The sequence below is a fragment of the Crassostrea angulata genome, chromosome 5 (genome assembly GCF_025612915.1).
Source record: "Crassostrea angulata isolate pt1a10 chromosome 5, ASM2561291v2, whole genome shotgun sequence".
Classification (NCBI taxonomy): domain Eukaryota; kingdom Metazoa; phylum Mollusca; class Bivalvia; order Ostreida; family Ostreidae; genus Magallana; species Magallana angulata.
In genome coordinates this window covers 7,718,520-7,730,860 of record NC_069115.1, presented here as the reverse complement: position 1 = coordinate 7,730,860, position 12,341 = coordinate 7,718,520, and the positions used below count along the sequence as shown (strand labels likewise).

The window sequence follows — 12,341 nt, the reverse complement described above, 5'->3', positions numbered from 1 at the left end:
TGAAGAATAATTTTGTATTTCGAGGAGGGGGAACATGCGCGGATCAGAACATTTTTCCGGGGTGGAGGTTGAAAAGTCAGACGGTTATTTGAGTTTGCCAAGGGATGTCCGAGGCATATTTGTTAAGTTTATAATGTACACGTAATTGAAAGAAATTGCGCTGGGAGGGGGAGGGGGGTCTGGAACCCTTCCCCTTCTAGATCCGCGCACGGAGAAGACCGATGTTGGTAATTTTACTGTAATTTTAACCATTTTTATTTAATTATTCATGTTCATAATTATCAGAAAACCAATATTACCTTTCAAAGCAGTTAAAACTTAAAACTTAAGATACGAACCATTTAGTCTCGGTGAGTATTGCGTCCGCGTACGAAAATAATGGCAATTTTCAAGAAATTTGGATGGACGATCTGGGTCCTAGGTCGTCCATCCGATTCTTTTTCTGACTAAAAGCTACAGACCTGCAGTTAGAGATTGTCAAACTCTTATTGATTATGTGAATTTGTTTGTCTCAAAGAATCATTTTTTAAATCAAAAAAGTTTTTCCTTAAGGATGACGTTTACTCAGAATGAAAAAAAAATCCACTGATGATAATGAAAAACCATCTATTGTGTGTTATAGACCTTTGCTTGTTTTGTTATTTTTCACTTTCAGAAAAGTAGGTCAATGACCTACTTTTTGAGTTAATGGCCATTGAATATTTATTGAAAATTCAAGAAAAATCCCATAAACTTTTACACTACGATTGAGATTTTCTTAATAATAAAAATATTACAAATAATTAAACACTTTAAAAAATAAGATACAGTTAACGAATGGTAGTGGCACTAAATAAGTACACAACATTAATATTTCAGCATCAATTTTTAAAAATAATTCAGTCCGAATTTCCTCTATCAGTTTTCAAATCCCTACCCATGTTTGATTCAATTTTACAAAAAATTGAATGATGATAATACAAAATCATTTATGATAATGAACTACTTATATTGACCTTATTCTGTTGGCATAAAATTTATATGAGGTCAATGATCAAAATTTTGAGATATGATGTCTTTTATCGTTTTTAAGCATTTTTCAATATTATTATTATTCGTCTCATAAGATTATTTTAATGAATAAGTGAGGTAAAACCAACGGAAAATATGCAAAATTACGTAGACTTAAATATAAAATCCTAACTTTTAATATTAGACTAATGTCAAAAAACTTTTAGCAGAAAACAAAATCTGCAAAATTTAGTCCGAATTTCCTCTGTTTGGCTAAAAGTCAATTTTTGTTTGAGCATAATTCCATAATAAAGTAAAACTATTGAATGTTTTGTCAATAATAATTCATTTCATAAATACTTTTTGTGTTTAGAACAAATTTTACTCATTACATTGAACTTTTTAACAATCGGAATTTGAGAACTCAAACCCTGAGTAAATAACACCCTTAAAAAAAAAAAGAAATCGGGCACAATTTTCAATGTTAGCATTTTACAATTTCATGGTCTAATAAAATTTCAAGAAACAACTCTCCATTGGTTTATCCGAAATATTGCATGAAAAAAATTACATCGCATTTTTTAAATTACAAAAGGATATTCAAAATGAACTTGGATTAACCGCTAACAAACAGGCATAAAGAGAGACTGAGAACCAATTTCTTCTTTTTTTTTTTACATTAAAAGAAATTCAAAAGTAAATCAAAATATATTTTTTCTTTGTATGCGTTAATGAAAATGTAGATCAGCAAGGGGTTCTTTTTCGTGCAAGCACCTACTTAACAGAATGTTACACGGGTCTACAACGACGACGAATATCGAAAAGGCAATATTGTGGGTGAAGGATGAATGTGCAGTTTGTTTTTTAAGTTAATTTTTGATACATGTAATTATATTTATCTGGATCGGTTATGTTTGTTAGTTTGTTTTGTTTATTAGAGAGGAATAAAGAAATGAGTAATTTCCAAGCACGTAGCATCGTTTTTGAAAGTAGGGGAGGGGGGGGGGGGGCAAACTCATCCAACAAATCTTGACAAGCAAAAAAAGAATTTATTTTTTTTGAATTTTCCAAATTTTTCAAAATTTCACTCATAATTTCATGATTTTCATACCATTTTTTTTTACATGCTACCAAAATGGGGGGGGGGGGGGGCAACTCCATGATAATTCAATTTTTTATGTAAATTTTATAAAAATAGTTGCTTCCAGAAAAAGTGGGGAGAGGACATCTTCATGTCATATAACATGTGAAACTGATTTCATTCCACCCACAAGCTTGAAATAATGAAATAATTTTTATGAAAACAATATAAATAGACGTCATAAATCCCATATCAAACGACATTTAACCAATTGATTCTGCGCGTCTTTTTAATGAATTTATAAACAGCGGCAAATTCTAAAATGTATTTTTAAAGGTAATGTTAGCTGCAAGTCTGTAGTCTTTGTAGGCAGAACCAGTATCAGTCTGACCGGCCTCACCATATACATTGTTGGAATATTATTGTCCTAGCATTGCATTGCTCTGCATGTACACAATTTCTTTTAAAAATTAAACACTTAAAGTGCACATCTATATGGCTACACATAACGTACACACGTGATTCAAAATAACCCAGACGGAAAACGGTAAAGAATTGAGTCATTGAGTCTACGTTTTATAGAACTTTTAAGAAAACACATTGCGGGTCTGAATGTTTGTTGATATGTCAATCTATCAATATACAGTTTGTTAATTATTTTCGATTGCTAAGGCTACAGCGTATTTGATGAACATTGAACAACATTTTTTCCATGCCAATTTTTTCCATGGAAAATAGCGTATACAAGTATAAAGCATTTATAAAATTTATTTAATTACCTCTTTAGAATTGTGTATGGAATAAATAATTTATAAGTTGCTGCTGAAGGTTGTTTGGTATTTTCGTTTGTAGATGTTTTGCAAGTAAAAAACCTGAAACGCGGGGCAAGTCATAATTAATGTCCCTAATAACCGTAACTTAAAACTAGCGGCTTTGGATTCAAATATTATCGTATACGAATATTAAGTTCACTTTTTAAAATCATCTCCACGATGATAATTATATTATATCCATCGCAAATCAGTATTTTTTTTTTTTTGCTATAAAAGAATTGTTCTATCGGGAGCAATCCCGCGTTCGTTTAAATTGCTAGCGTACATTTGTCATGTCAGTAATACACATGATTGTGCTTTATATGACGGCCGTGTATACGTATTTTAGAAAAGTTGAGTTTAATTACCATGCATTGGAACCATTTTATTAACACATCTCCCAATACTGAAACAATTCAAAATGTCTCTGTTACAGTAACACAGTGGGGCGTTAATCGTGTACGTCCAGCTCTACAAGCACATGCACTGTCGTCTAGGCAACGGCCTGAATACAGCTAGCGATTCTCCTATCGATCGGTTACCTGAGTCTCGTAATGCATCTAAATATAGACAGGGGCACAGTTATGAAACAAACAACAAAAATAAGGTCAAAGAGGTTTATCTATATGAAATGAAAATGTACATATGTATAAAAACATTTGGGAATTTTATGTGGAATTATTTTTGCGCGCTACATGTATCAGTTAGTGCATTACAAGAAGCCCTTTCATAACCTCATAAACGTGCGCACCCCCACAAAAAATGGACCGAACTGACAACAATTGTTTCTGCAAATACTGACTTTAAATTACGAAAACATTAAATTGAATACTATAGAAGGATTCAAAATTAATTTCTTTAAAACTTTGCTTCAATAATGCATTAGAAATGTTTATTCCTTTTTAAGTTATTGACAAGAAACTTTGGACGCCTCTAACTCCCTAATTATAAGGGCCAGCTCCTTTTTTCGGTATACCGAATGAAAGGTCTGGGTAAGACCAAGAATTTTTAAAATACATGTTATGACAAATTTTTATCAGGTAGAAAACTAACACGAAAAGTACGCGAATTTTTTTTCTTACCTTTGTTTCAACATCTATACCACCCCTTTTATTTGCATTTAAATAATAAATAAAATATATCTGGCACAAATTCAATGTATTAGCTTCCAAACCAGTCCATCTTTGAGACTCTGCCAGTCATCGTTAAAGCTAAACCCCCTGGACAAAAGAAGTCGTTAAATTTTACTAAAAGGGGAATAATTCAAAACCGGATAGGGATTTTTCTCAACTAAAAAATGCAACGACAACATCACGCGGCATGTTATCAGTCCTAAAAATTTCAAAACAATCGGTGAACAAACGAGCGAGATATTAAGGATCAAAGTTGGCGTCTAGAAGAAAAAAAAATAAGAAATTTGAAAAAATTTCAGAATAATAGTAAGGTTTTCCGCTGAGAGCGGAAAACCTTAATAATGTTCAATATCAAGTATGTTGAGTGAAGAATGAAAGGATAAAAGGGCATCTACTAATATAGCCCCATTTATATTGGCTTCGTCCTCCAAACGGTTACAACGCAAAACATATTATCAATGTATTCAGACCAGCTGGGAGATTTTGTGTTACTAATAGTACTAAAGGCGATGAGTGTGAACAAAATCCAGTCTATCGCCTTCAAAAAATAACTTAGGTTAAAAATAGTTTTGTTTCGTAGTAAAGAAATCAACGTTTGTTTTTTTTAGATTGAATTGGAGAATCCACTTTTTGGTCCATGATTCTAAAAATTTTAAATCATGATTTAAATAATGTTCAATATCAAGTATGTTGTGTGGAGAATATTGGAGCGAATTGTCATTAGCAAATAATCTACGTATTGATAACATATCAACAGTCACACCATTTACAGATATCAAAAATAAAAGCAGTCCTTACCAAGATCCCTGAGGTATTCCAGCAGATATATCGAAAATACTTGACAAAAGATCTTTGTACATAACTTTCTGGGACCTTTGACATAAGTAAATGGAAAACCACTTGAAAAGATCACCGGATACCCTAAAGGTTTGTTACTTAAATAAAAGGCCGCTAAGCCATACTCTGTCAAATGCTTTTGACAGATCACAAATGATCATACATGAAAATTTACTTCCGTCAATATTTTGAACAATGTTGTGATAGGTTTCTATTAGTTGATAAACTGTGGAATATCCGAGTAAAAATCCGGCATGGTATCGTTTATTGAATGTTTGTATGAAAATAGTGTACACATGTTTAAAAGGGTTATCTTTCAGCAGGGACCTATCAAATAACATTGTGAGTGGTTTTGAGACAGAAAAAATAGATGCCTTCAACACTTCTAGCTAACCAAACCTGGATCAATTACTTTGTTTACCGGTAGTAATAAAATAATGTGCAACAATTATTGTTCATCTATAAAAATATTACAAAGTGTTTCTCTACATCAACTGTACATATTAGGTAAAGTCACATTCTTGTCGTCTAAAGAAGAAATAGATGGAAAATATGTATTAAGGGATTTACTTTTCCCAATATCAGGAAAAACTAACTTAGTTGTACCGTTTGCATCAAGAATGTAAATTGGTGGTTATTCTGTTGAAAGCTCATATGAAATGAATTTTTAATAACTTCCAGTATAACTTAGTACTGTGGTTGTTTGAACCATCGAAATACGTTTTTCTATACGCAGACCAAACAAAGTCTTTATTTGTTTCAATTGCTTTATAGCGCAGTTGGTCTCTAACTCTGATCGTTCTTCGTAATATAAGGTCGAACAATGGCTTGTAGTTATTATTTGTTCCACAACTGCTTAATGAATCACAAATAAAAATTCAAAGCATAAATACATCAAGATGGTATAAGGGAAGCTATTGAAAATTATGTAAAATATGCAACAAAAAGATATCAAAAATGTTTGTTTATGAAAATTAATACTTACTCTTTGATTTTATTGCGGAGTAATCTTCAGAACGACCTTCTATTGGGTATGTAAAAATCTTCTCAAACAACTGAGTTCCTATGGTAAAAAAACCATATAGTAGAAAATGCTACATGTTTGACTCACCAGTTGATAAAAAAATCTGCAATTAACCTTACTCACCTTTATATATCTTTACTGTCCATGCCGTCCACCAAACTTGTTGTGGACTAATGCTGAAGATTTTTAAAAGAGTTTTGTTTAGAGTAAGTTTAGATAAGTCTTTGAGCAGTTGTTCGTCCTTACTTTCAAGTTTCTGCAAAAAATTTTCTAAACGCAAATTGTTTTCAAAACAAAAGGTCACACAAAATGATCCCTCGGACAGAATGATATCCTGCGCATTATATTTTTCCTCCATGGAAAATATCAATGCATAGAAATCCTCTCCACAATTCAATAATGTGTTAGAAAGACTTTCGTCTTGATAAAGAGTTTGACAGAAGAATTCCAAGCGGTCTTTTTCATTGTTTTCCACAAGTTTGCTTATCATCCGTCTTACGTGTGTCACGATTTTATCCTTTGTCCAAGTTTCATCAGGATTTTTCAAGTTATAAATGAGGAAATGTAAACAACAGTCTAATAACACCCTTTGAGATCCTGGAGATGAAATGAGATTACAGACGATTTTCGCTTGATATTTTGTGTCTGTAATGAAAAAATCATTTAAAAATCAAACCTTTAGAAGTTTATGTAAACAATACAGCCCAATAATAGTATTGGGAATGACATTGAGCCATTACTATAAAAACGTGGTTAAATTATAAAAAGGTGAAATTCTTTTCTAAAAGTATGTATTAAAAAGAAAGCTTTGGTGGGACCCTACTCAAATGACGATATAATTGCATCATTGATGCACTATTTAAAGAAGAGTTGTTGATTATTATTCGGAAATCAAATATATATTCCTAGACACTGAGTGAAAGAGATTGTTTTAGAGGCAATGCAGTGTACATGTTTTTGTTTACATCTGAAAAGTTTTAATTTTCCTGCCTACAGTAACATTCGAAAATGATTTTAAAATTCATATTAAATTAGAATAAAATGCTGTAATCCAATTTATTTTGTGGGCCAAAACGTTTTGCCAGGTCCGCGAGAGTCTCATTGTCGCGAATAGTTCTCGCCGCGGACCAGTATTTGCCATATAGTTGTAAAAAAAAAAGCACGTATGGATAAGGCTAAGTCGTGAAAAAAAAGGAGCAGCGAACCAGTAAATCTCAGGTACATAAAGTCATCGCAATTAACAGGTGGTTTACAGTAATGTTTTATTATACAGGGTTTACAAACATATCAATTTTAATGAATGAGCTTTTTCTTAATATGAAAGACTTCCTAATTCATTTGGTATTTATATATCAAGGGCTTTGTTTCTTAATTTGTTTTTTTATAGGTTTTTAGGCAAGAATTAATTACAAAGTCTGGATTAAGACACTTTTGAGTTGCATTATCTGATATCATAGACTAATACTGTCCTAAATGCCTACACAGTTTAAAGAAATCTTAATTAGGGGTTTAAGAGGAGTTTTCTTTAGGTATTTTATTCCATATTGACCACATTTTTAAGTTAAAGACGGCAAACATTTCCAAGTTGTAATAGTATAAATGCCTAAAATTTCAACATTTTTCAAGTTGTTTATGAAAAGTAAATAAATGCGTAATAACGAATATGATGTCAAATGTAATCGATAAATCGGTAAAAATAATTGTGCGAAGCGTTGCTAAGCAACACAAGCATCCGCCAAATTCACGATGTTTACCGGAAATTAACATATTCAATTCAATTTTTTTCTCTAAAGTTTAAAAATAAATATAGAGCGCAGTCCTCAAACAAAACGAAACATGATTCATTAAAAATTAATAAAAAAGAAAAGGTTTAAACATAATTACATTTTGTTCGAGGCCTGCGCTGATAGTTAATTTCTCGTTTTATGACGAGTTTTAGTGGTGGTTTCAGTCGGGATGTAACGGATAATGCGGTTTTTATCGCCGTATAATCACTTATCGACGACGACAACCCGACAATATAAGATTAATTTGTCTTCAGTAACTTTCCTTAAAAAAAATGACATCTTTCATAAATAAAACATTACATCAATACCATGATAATGAATATGAGACGTGATTAATTTTTGTTATCTCTACTGCAGTAGGTCTACCGCCAACTGTATTTAGGCCTACCGTATACTGTTGACTGATGTTTTCTTTTTGTTTTCCCCGTATTTGTAAGTTTTATATAGTTTTTTTCCTTATTCACACTACATATTTTAAGCCTCTTGAAACAAATCTTAGGTTTTGGAAATGATTAAAAACAAGATATTGTTTCGCCATACTTCTCGAAAGGCCTGTCTTCGGTAACAAAGTAGCACATTTTTCAGCTGCATTATATTTCTATTTGGTTACACAACACAAAAAACATATCATTACTTTCACACAAAGTCCCGTATTTTTATAGAAATGGTCGGTGAATAATCAATTCACTCAGAAAGTATCAGTAAATGTCATTTGAAGCATTTAAACGCAAGTATAGAACAAGTTTGTTTACATGACGTCACATTCTTTAAGTAAGGCGGATCGTAAGTGAAAAAAATTAAGCCTAGTAATTTTTTAACTCGACAACATGGAAGGACTTCAAACAACAGGTTGCTAATGTAGACTGTGATATTAAATAAAATTACAAAAATAAGTTTACAAGACACATCTTCAATGTTTAAATTATTTAGCTGACACGTTATTGATGATTTAAGGAATGAATTCAATATGTTTCTGTTTTATACGATAAAAAATGGTTTGGGGCAGTTTATGCTTTATAAACCGCTTCGCGGTTTATAAAAAAGCGTAAACTGTTTCAAACTATTTTAAACCATTTTAAATCGTATAAAACAAAAGTCTTACATTAGTCTTACTATGACGTAGGCAACATATAAAATAATTTTTTAGCTAATCAGAAAGCGCGTTACAACCAGAATTAAATTATAACAATATAAAGTTACCGGTCTTATACGGTATGACATGCACACCTTGCCGCGAAAATAAGTCATGTCATGCGTTTGTTCAAATGTATATAATTTCTATATTGTTAGTTTAACGATTTCTCTGCATCATTGATTATAATTTTTTGCAAGCACATGTTCAATTACTTCATGTTTTAATATGTGTGCTGTAAAAATAATCTTTGTACCGATAAATTCGATGATAGTCTACAAACGTATAGTCATGCGTTAAAAGCGTTATACATACTATTAGTATTTAAAATAAATAAAATCCATGCAAACAAAACTTTATTATTTCTGTATTGTTTGCAGAGAGAGAGAGAGAGAGAGAGAGAGAGAGAGAGAGAGAGAGAGAGAGAGTTTTTCTTTTGAACAACAAAGTGTATTTAAGAATTAAACTTCACGATCATGACATCAAACATCACAAATAATGCAAAGTACGTTACTGTTAGACGCATTTTTCTAGATATAAAAAACACTATTGAACGAAAATGGAAGGAGTTCATGGTGCAGCTCGCAGACTCATTTAATCGACAAGTGAAAAACGTGAACTGAAAATGTTTGGTTCGATGGATCGATCAAATCACAAGGTGCATTATTTAGGATTAATTAGGAAAGGTTTAAAAATATTCATATCAGTGAGTGTAGTGTACATTTGAGAGTAAAATGACGATCATTTAGCAAAAAATAATGCAATAGTTTGTTTGTTTCTTGGAAGAAATGATACCTAAAATATCATAAGGCGCGCGGTAGAAATTGTACATCACATGTAAGTACTAAAAAAGAAAATATCTAAACTCATTCTTAATATGAAACTTATATTATTCCCTTTAAGGAAGAACAAATGTCTGTCATCATGTCTTTAGTTTTGATAACGGTAAATGTTATAAAAAGGGAGAGCAATATGCATGTCTATCGTTTAGATTCTACATGCTGTGTACTCGCTGTTATGACCGACCAATCTGCATGCTTTTAAAGTTCCATACACTTAATACACTGAATTAATAAACTTAGTATACAACTCCAATTCATCAATCAATGTTTTGTACCGTTTTCCCTTACATTTTATGTCACGCACTGTATATTCCTTGTTTTACGTGAGTACTTCATTCAGCGATTCAACTGTTTTAAATCGAATCGCGAGAATATAAAATCGTAAACGCGGGTATCTAATCATAGTTTTAATTAGCTTGCATCTGTCCTAAAAAAATAAAGGCGAGATTATAACTCGCGACATGTGTATGTGCTTCTCGCGATTTTACGCGGATATTGATTTCTCGCGTTTCATTAGGAATGTTATATAAATAGTGCCTGTTTAGTTTAATACACTGAATGTCCTGATTCTAGAGAAAATTTTACTACTTTTAAAAAAAATGACGTGAATTTTATGGCGAACTGTTGCCAAGTGTGTTGCTAACGCTGATGGTAATAGAACGGATTATCAACTGTATCTTAACCAATCAGATTTAAGTATTTAACAAGAAAGTATAATCAACAGTATTTAGCTACTGACTTTTGAGAATTGGTTGTTAATATTCTGAAAGGCTAGGTACATGTAAATCTGCATGCAAAGATATTTTTCGATTTTTTTCCAAAACTCATTGTTTTTAAAGTTTGTGTTATTGAAAGAATCTAATCGCAAATATGTTTGCCTTTCGGAAATAACAAAAAGAAGTTTAAGTAAATCGATTACGGCGACGCTTTTTTTCCCCCTATTTTCACGTCTCATTACAGGGGACACATATATTCCGAATTTGAGCGGAAAATGCAAAATATGAAGAAAAAAATGGCCGGATTGTTTATGGCATAAATGCATTTATACTCAACGATTTTAAGCATGCATATCTCAAACAAAACTCATCGTTGATGCTGACGAATGCGAAGACGCAAACACTCAATAACAAAAACAAGTTGTTACCTTTTCAAGAAAACACCGATTTCTTATTTTGAAACTACATTGCGAGCTTAACACTAACGAAACTATTTTATCTTGCAAATTGAAATACGGATTAATTATGTTTATTGTTAAAGACTATAATAATTTACATTTATTTATTTTGAAAAAATATCAACCCTTTCAATAGAAAATGTATATATGAAGTAACGTAATTGTTAGGACAAGTATGTTAACACTGATAGCTAGGGAGCACTATCATTTGAACTTTCCAGAATCACACGAGATATTGGACTTTTTATTTACTGTAAATAGATATAACTTAATAATTATATGTATATAATAATGGTCATTATACAACATACCGTCTTATTTAAAGTTACCATTATGAAGTGATCCATATGAATTCCATTGCTTTCATGTATAACGTTAAATGCTAAATGCGACGTCATTACAACGTGACTTAAATGACCCCTCTATTTGAGCAGTGGCACACACAAAAATCATGAAGAAATTATCAAAACTGTTCTTTATCATGAAGTTACATATTAATGTCTACATGTACCTTTTAGTAAAATGTCGTTCAATTTAGAGATTTTTAGCATATACCGTACCTAGTTCTTTCCTAATGATATGCAAATCTTCAGATTATATCCTTAAAGACTACAACGTTTCTTTGAATTCTCTGCAAAGGGTTAAGAAATATTGCATGACCAAATTGTTCAGTCCTGTTTTTAATTAATGGCTAAAACAAATTTCAAAGGGGCAAACATTTTTTTTAAAAATGGTAAAATCGGTTAATGCTGGTAATATGCATAATCATATATTGTTTTCGAAATACCTGCAAAGATTTCATAAATTCTGTGCAGCGGTTTGAGGGAGCTCCGTTGAGAAAAATGTTATTACTATTCTCGATAAATGGCCAAAAACCATTCAAAAGGACCATTAATCCCAGTCAAAATAATGGAAATTATACGTCCTGGTAAAAGCATATCTTCACATTGTGTTCAAAATATTTGGAAAGTTTTATGAAACTATGTAAAACAGTTTGAGAGGAGTTGTACTGACAAATTTTGTCATTATTATATTCATAAATGAAGTCTATGCATGAAAGGGCCAAAATTCCGACAGAAAATGATATTGAAAATGATAAAAGGAATCCCAATGAAGATAATATAAACAATAAATTGTAATATATGCCTATACAATAGAAGTTTAATTATATTGTTTTATTGGTCGCTACAAAAAGCTATGTCAATTACGTACTTTTTGAGTATATGGCTTTTGAAATTTTTGTTTTATAATTACAAATTTTAAACTTTAATTGTCTTTATTACCATATTTTGATAAATGATCTTAATTCCAGTACAGGAGTGAAAATAGTGTATGCGTGTTCGCAGACAAGTGTTTTTGAGGTATGGATTTGATAAATCTCTCAGACATTCGTAGAGACAATAAAAAAACGTTTGACAGACGTCTCTTTCAAATCTCAGACCAGTGCCACACAAAGTGTTCAGGGAAAATTTGCACCAACTTCGACCGGATGTTTTGATAAATATAGGTTGAACCGAACCAACTCCACC

The 12,341-nt window shown here is 31.6% G+C and overlaps 1 protein-coding gene across 1 annotated transcript in view; it reads right to left on the bottom strand.

Moving 5' to 3' along the window:
- Positions 1 to 12,341, bottom strand: part of LOC128185745 (uncharacterized) — a 108,718-nt gene that overhangs the window by 75,737 nt on the left and 20,640 nt on the right. Inside the window, exons 7-8 of the mRNA XM_052855387.1 lie at positions 6,001 to 6,522; positions 5,839 to 5,916 (exon numbers count right to left, since the gene is read on the bottom strand). Coding sequence (XP_052711347.1) covers positions 5,839 to 5,916; positions 6,001 to 6,522 — 600 coding nt within the window. The remainder of the gene's footprint in view (positions 1 to 5,838; positions 5,917 to 6,000; positions 6,523 to 12,341) is intronic.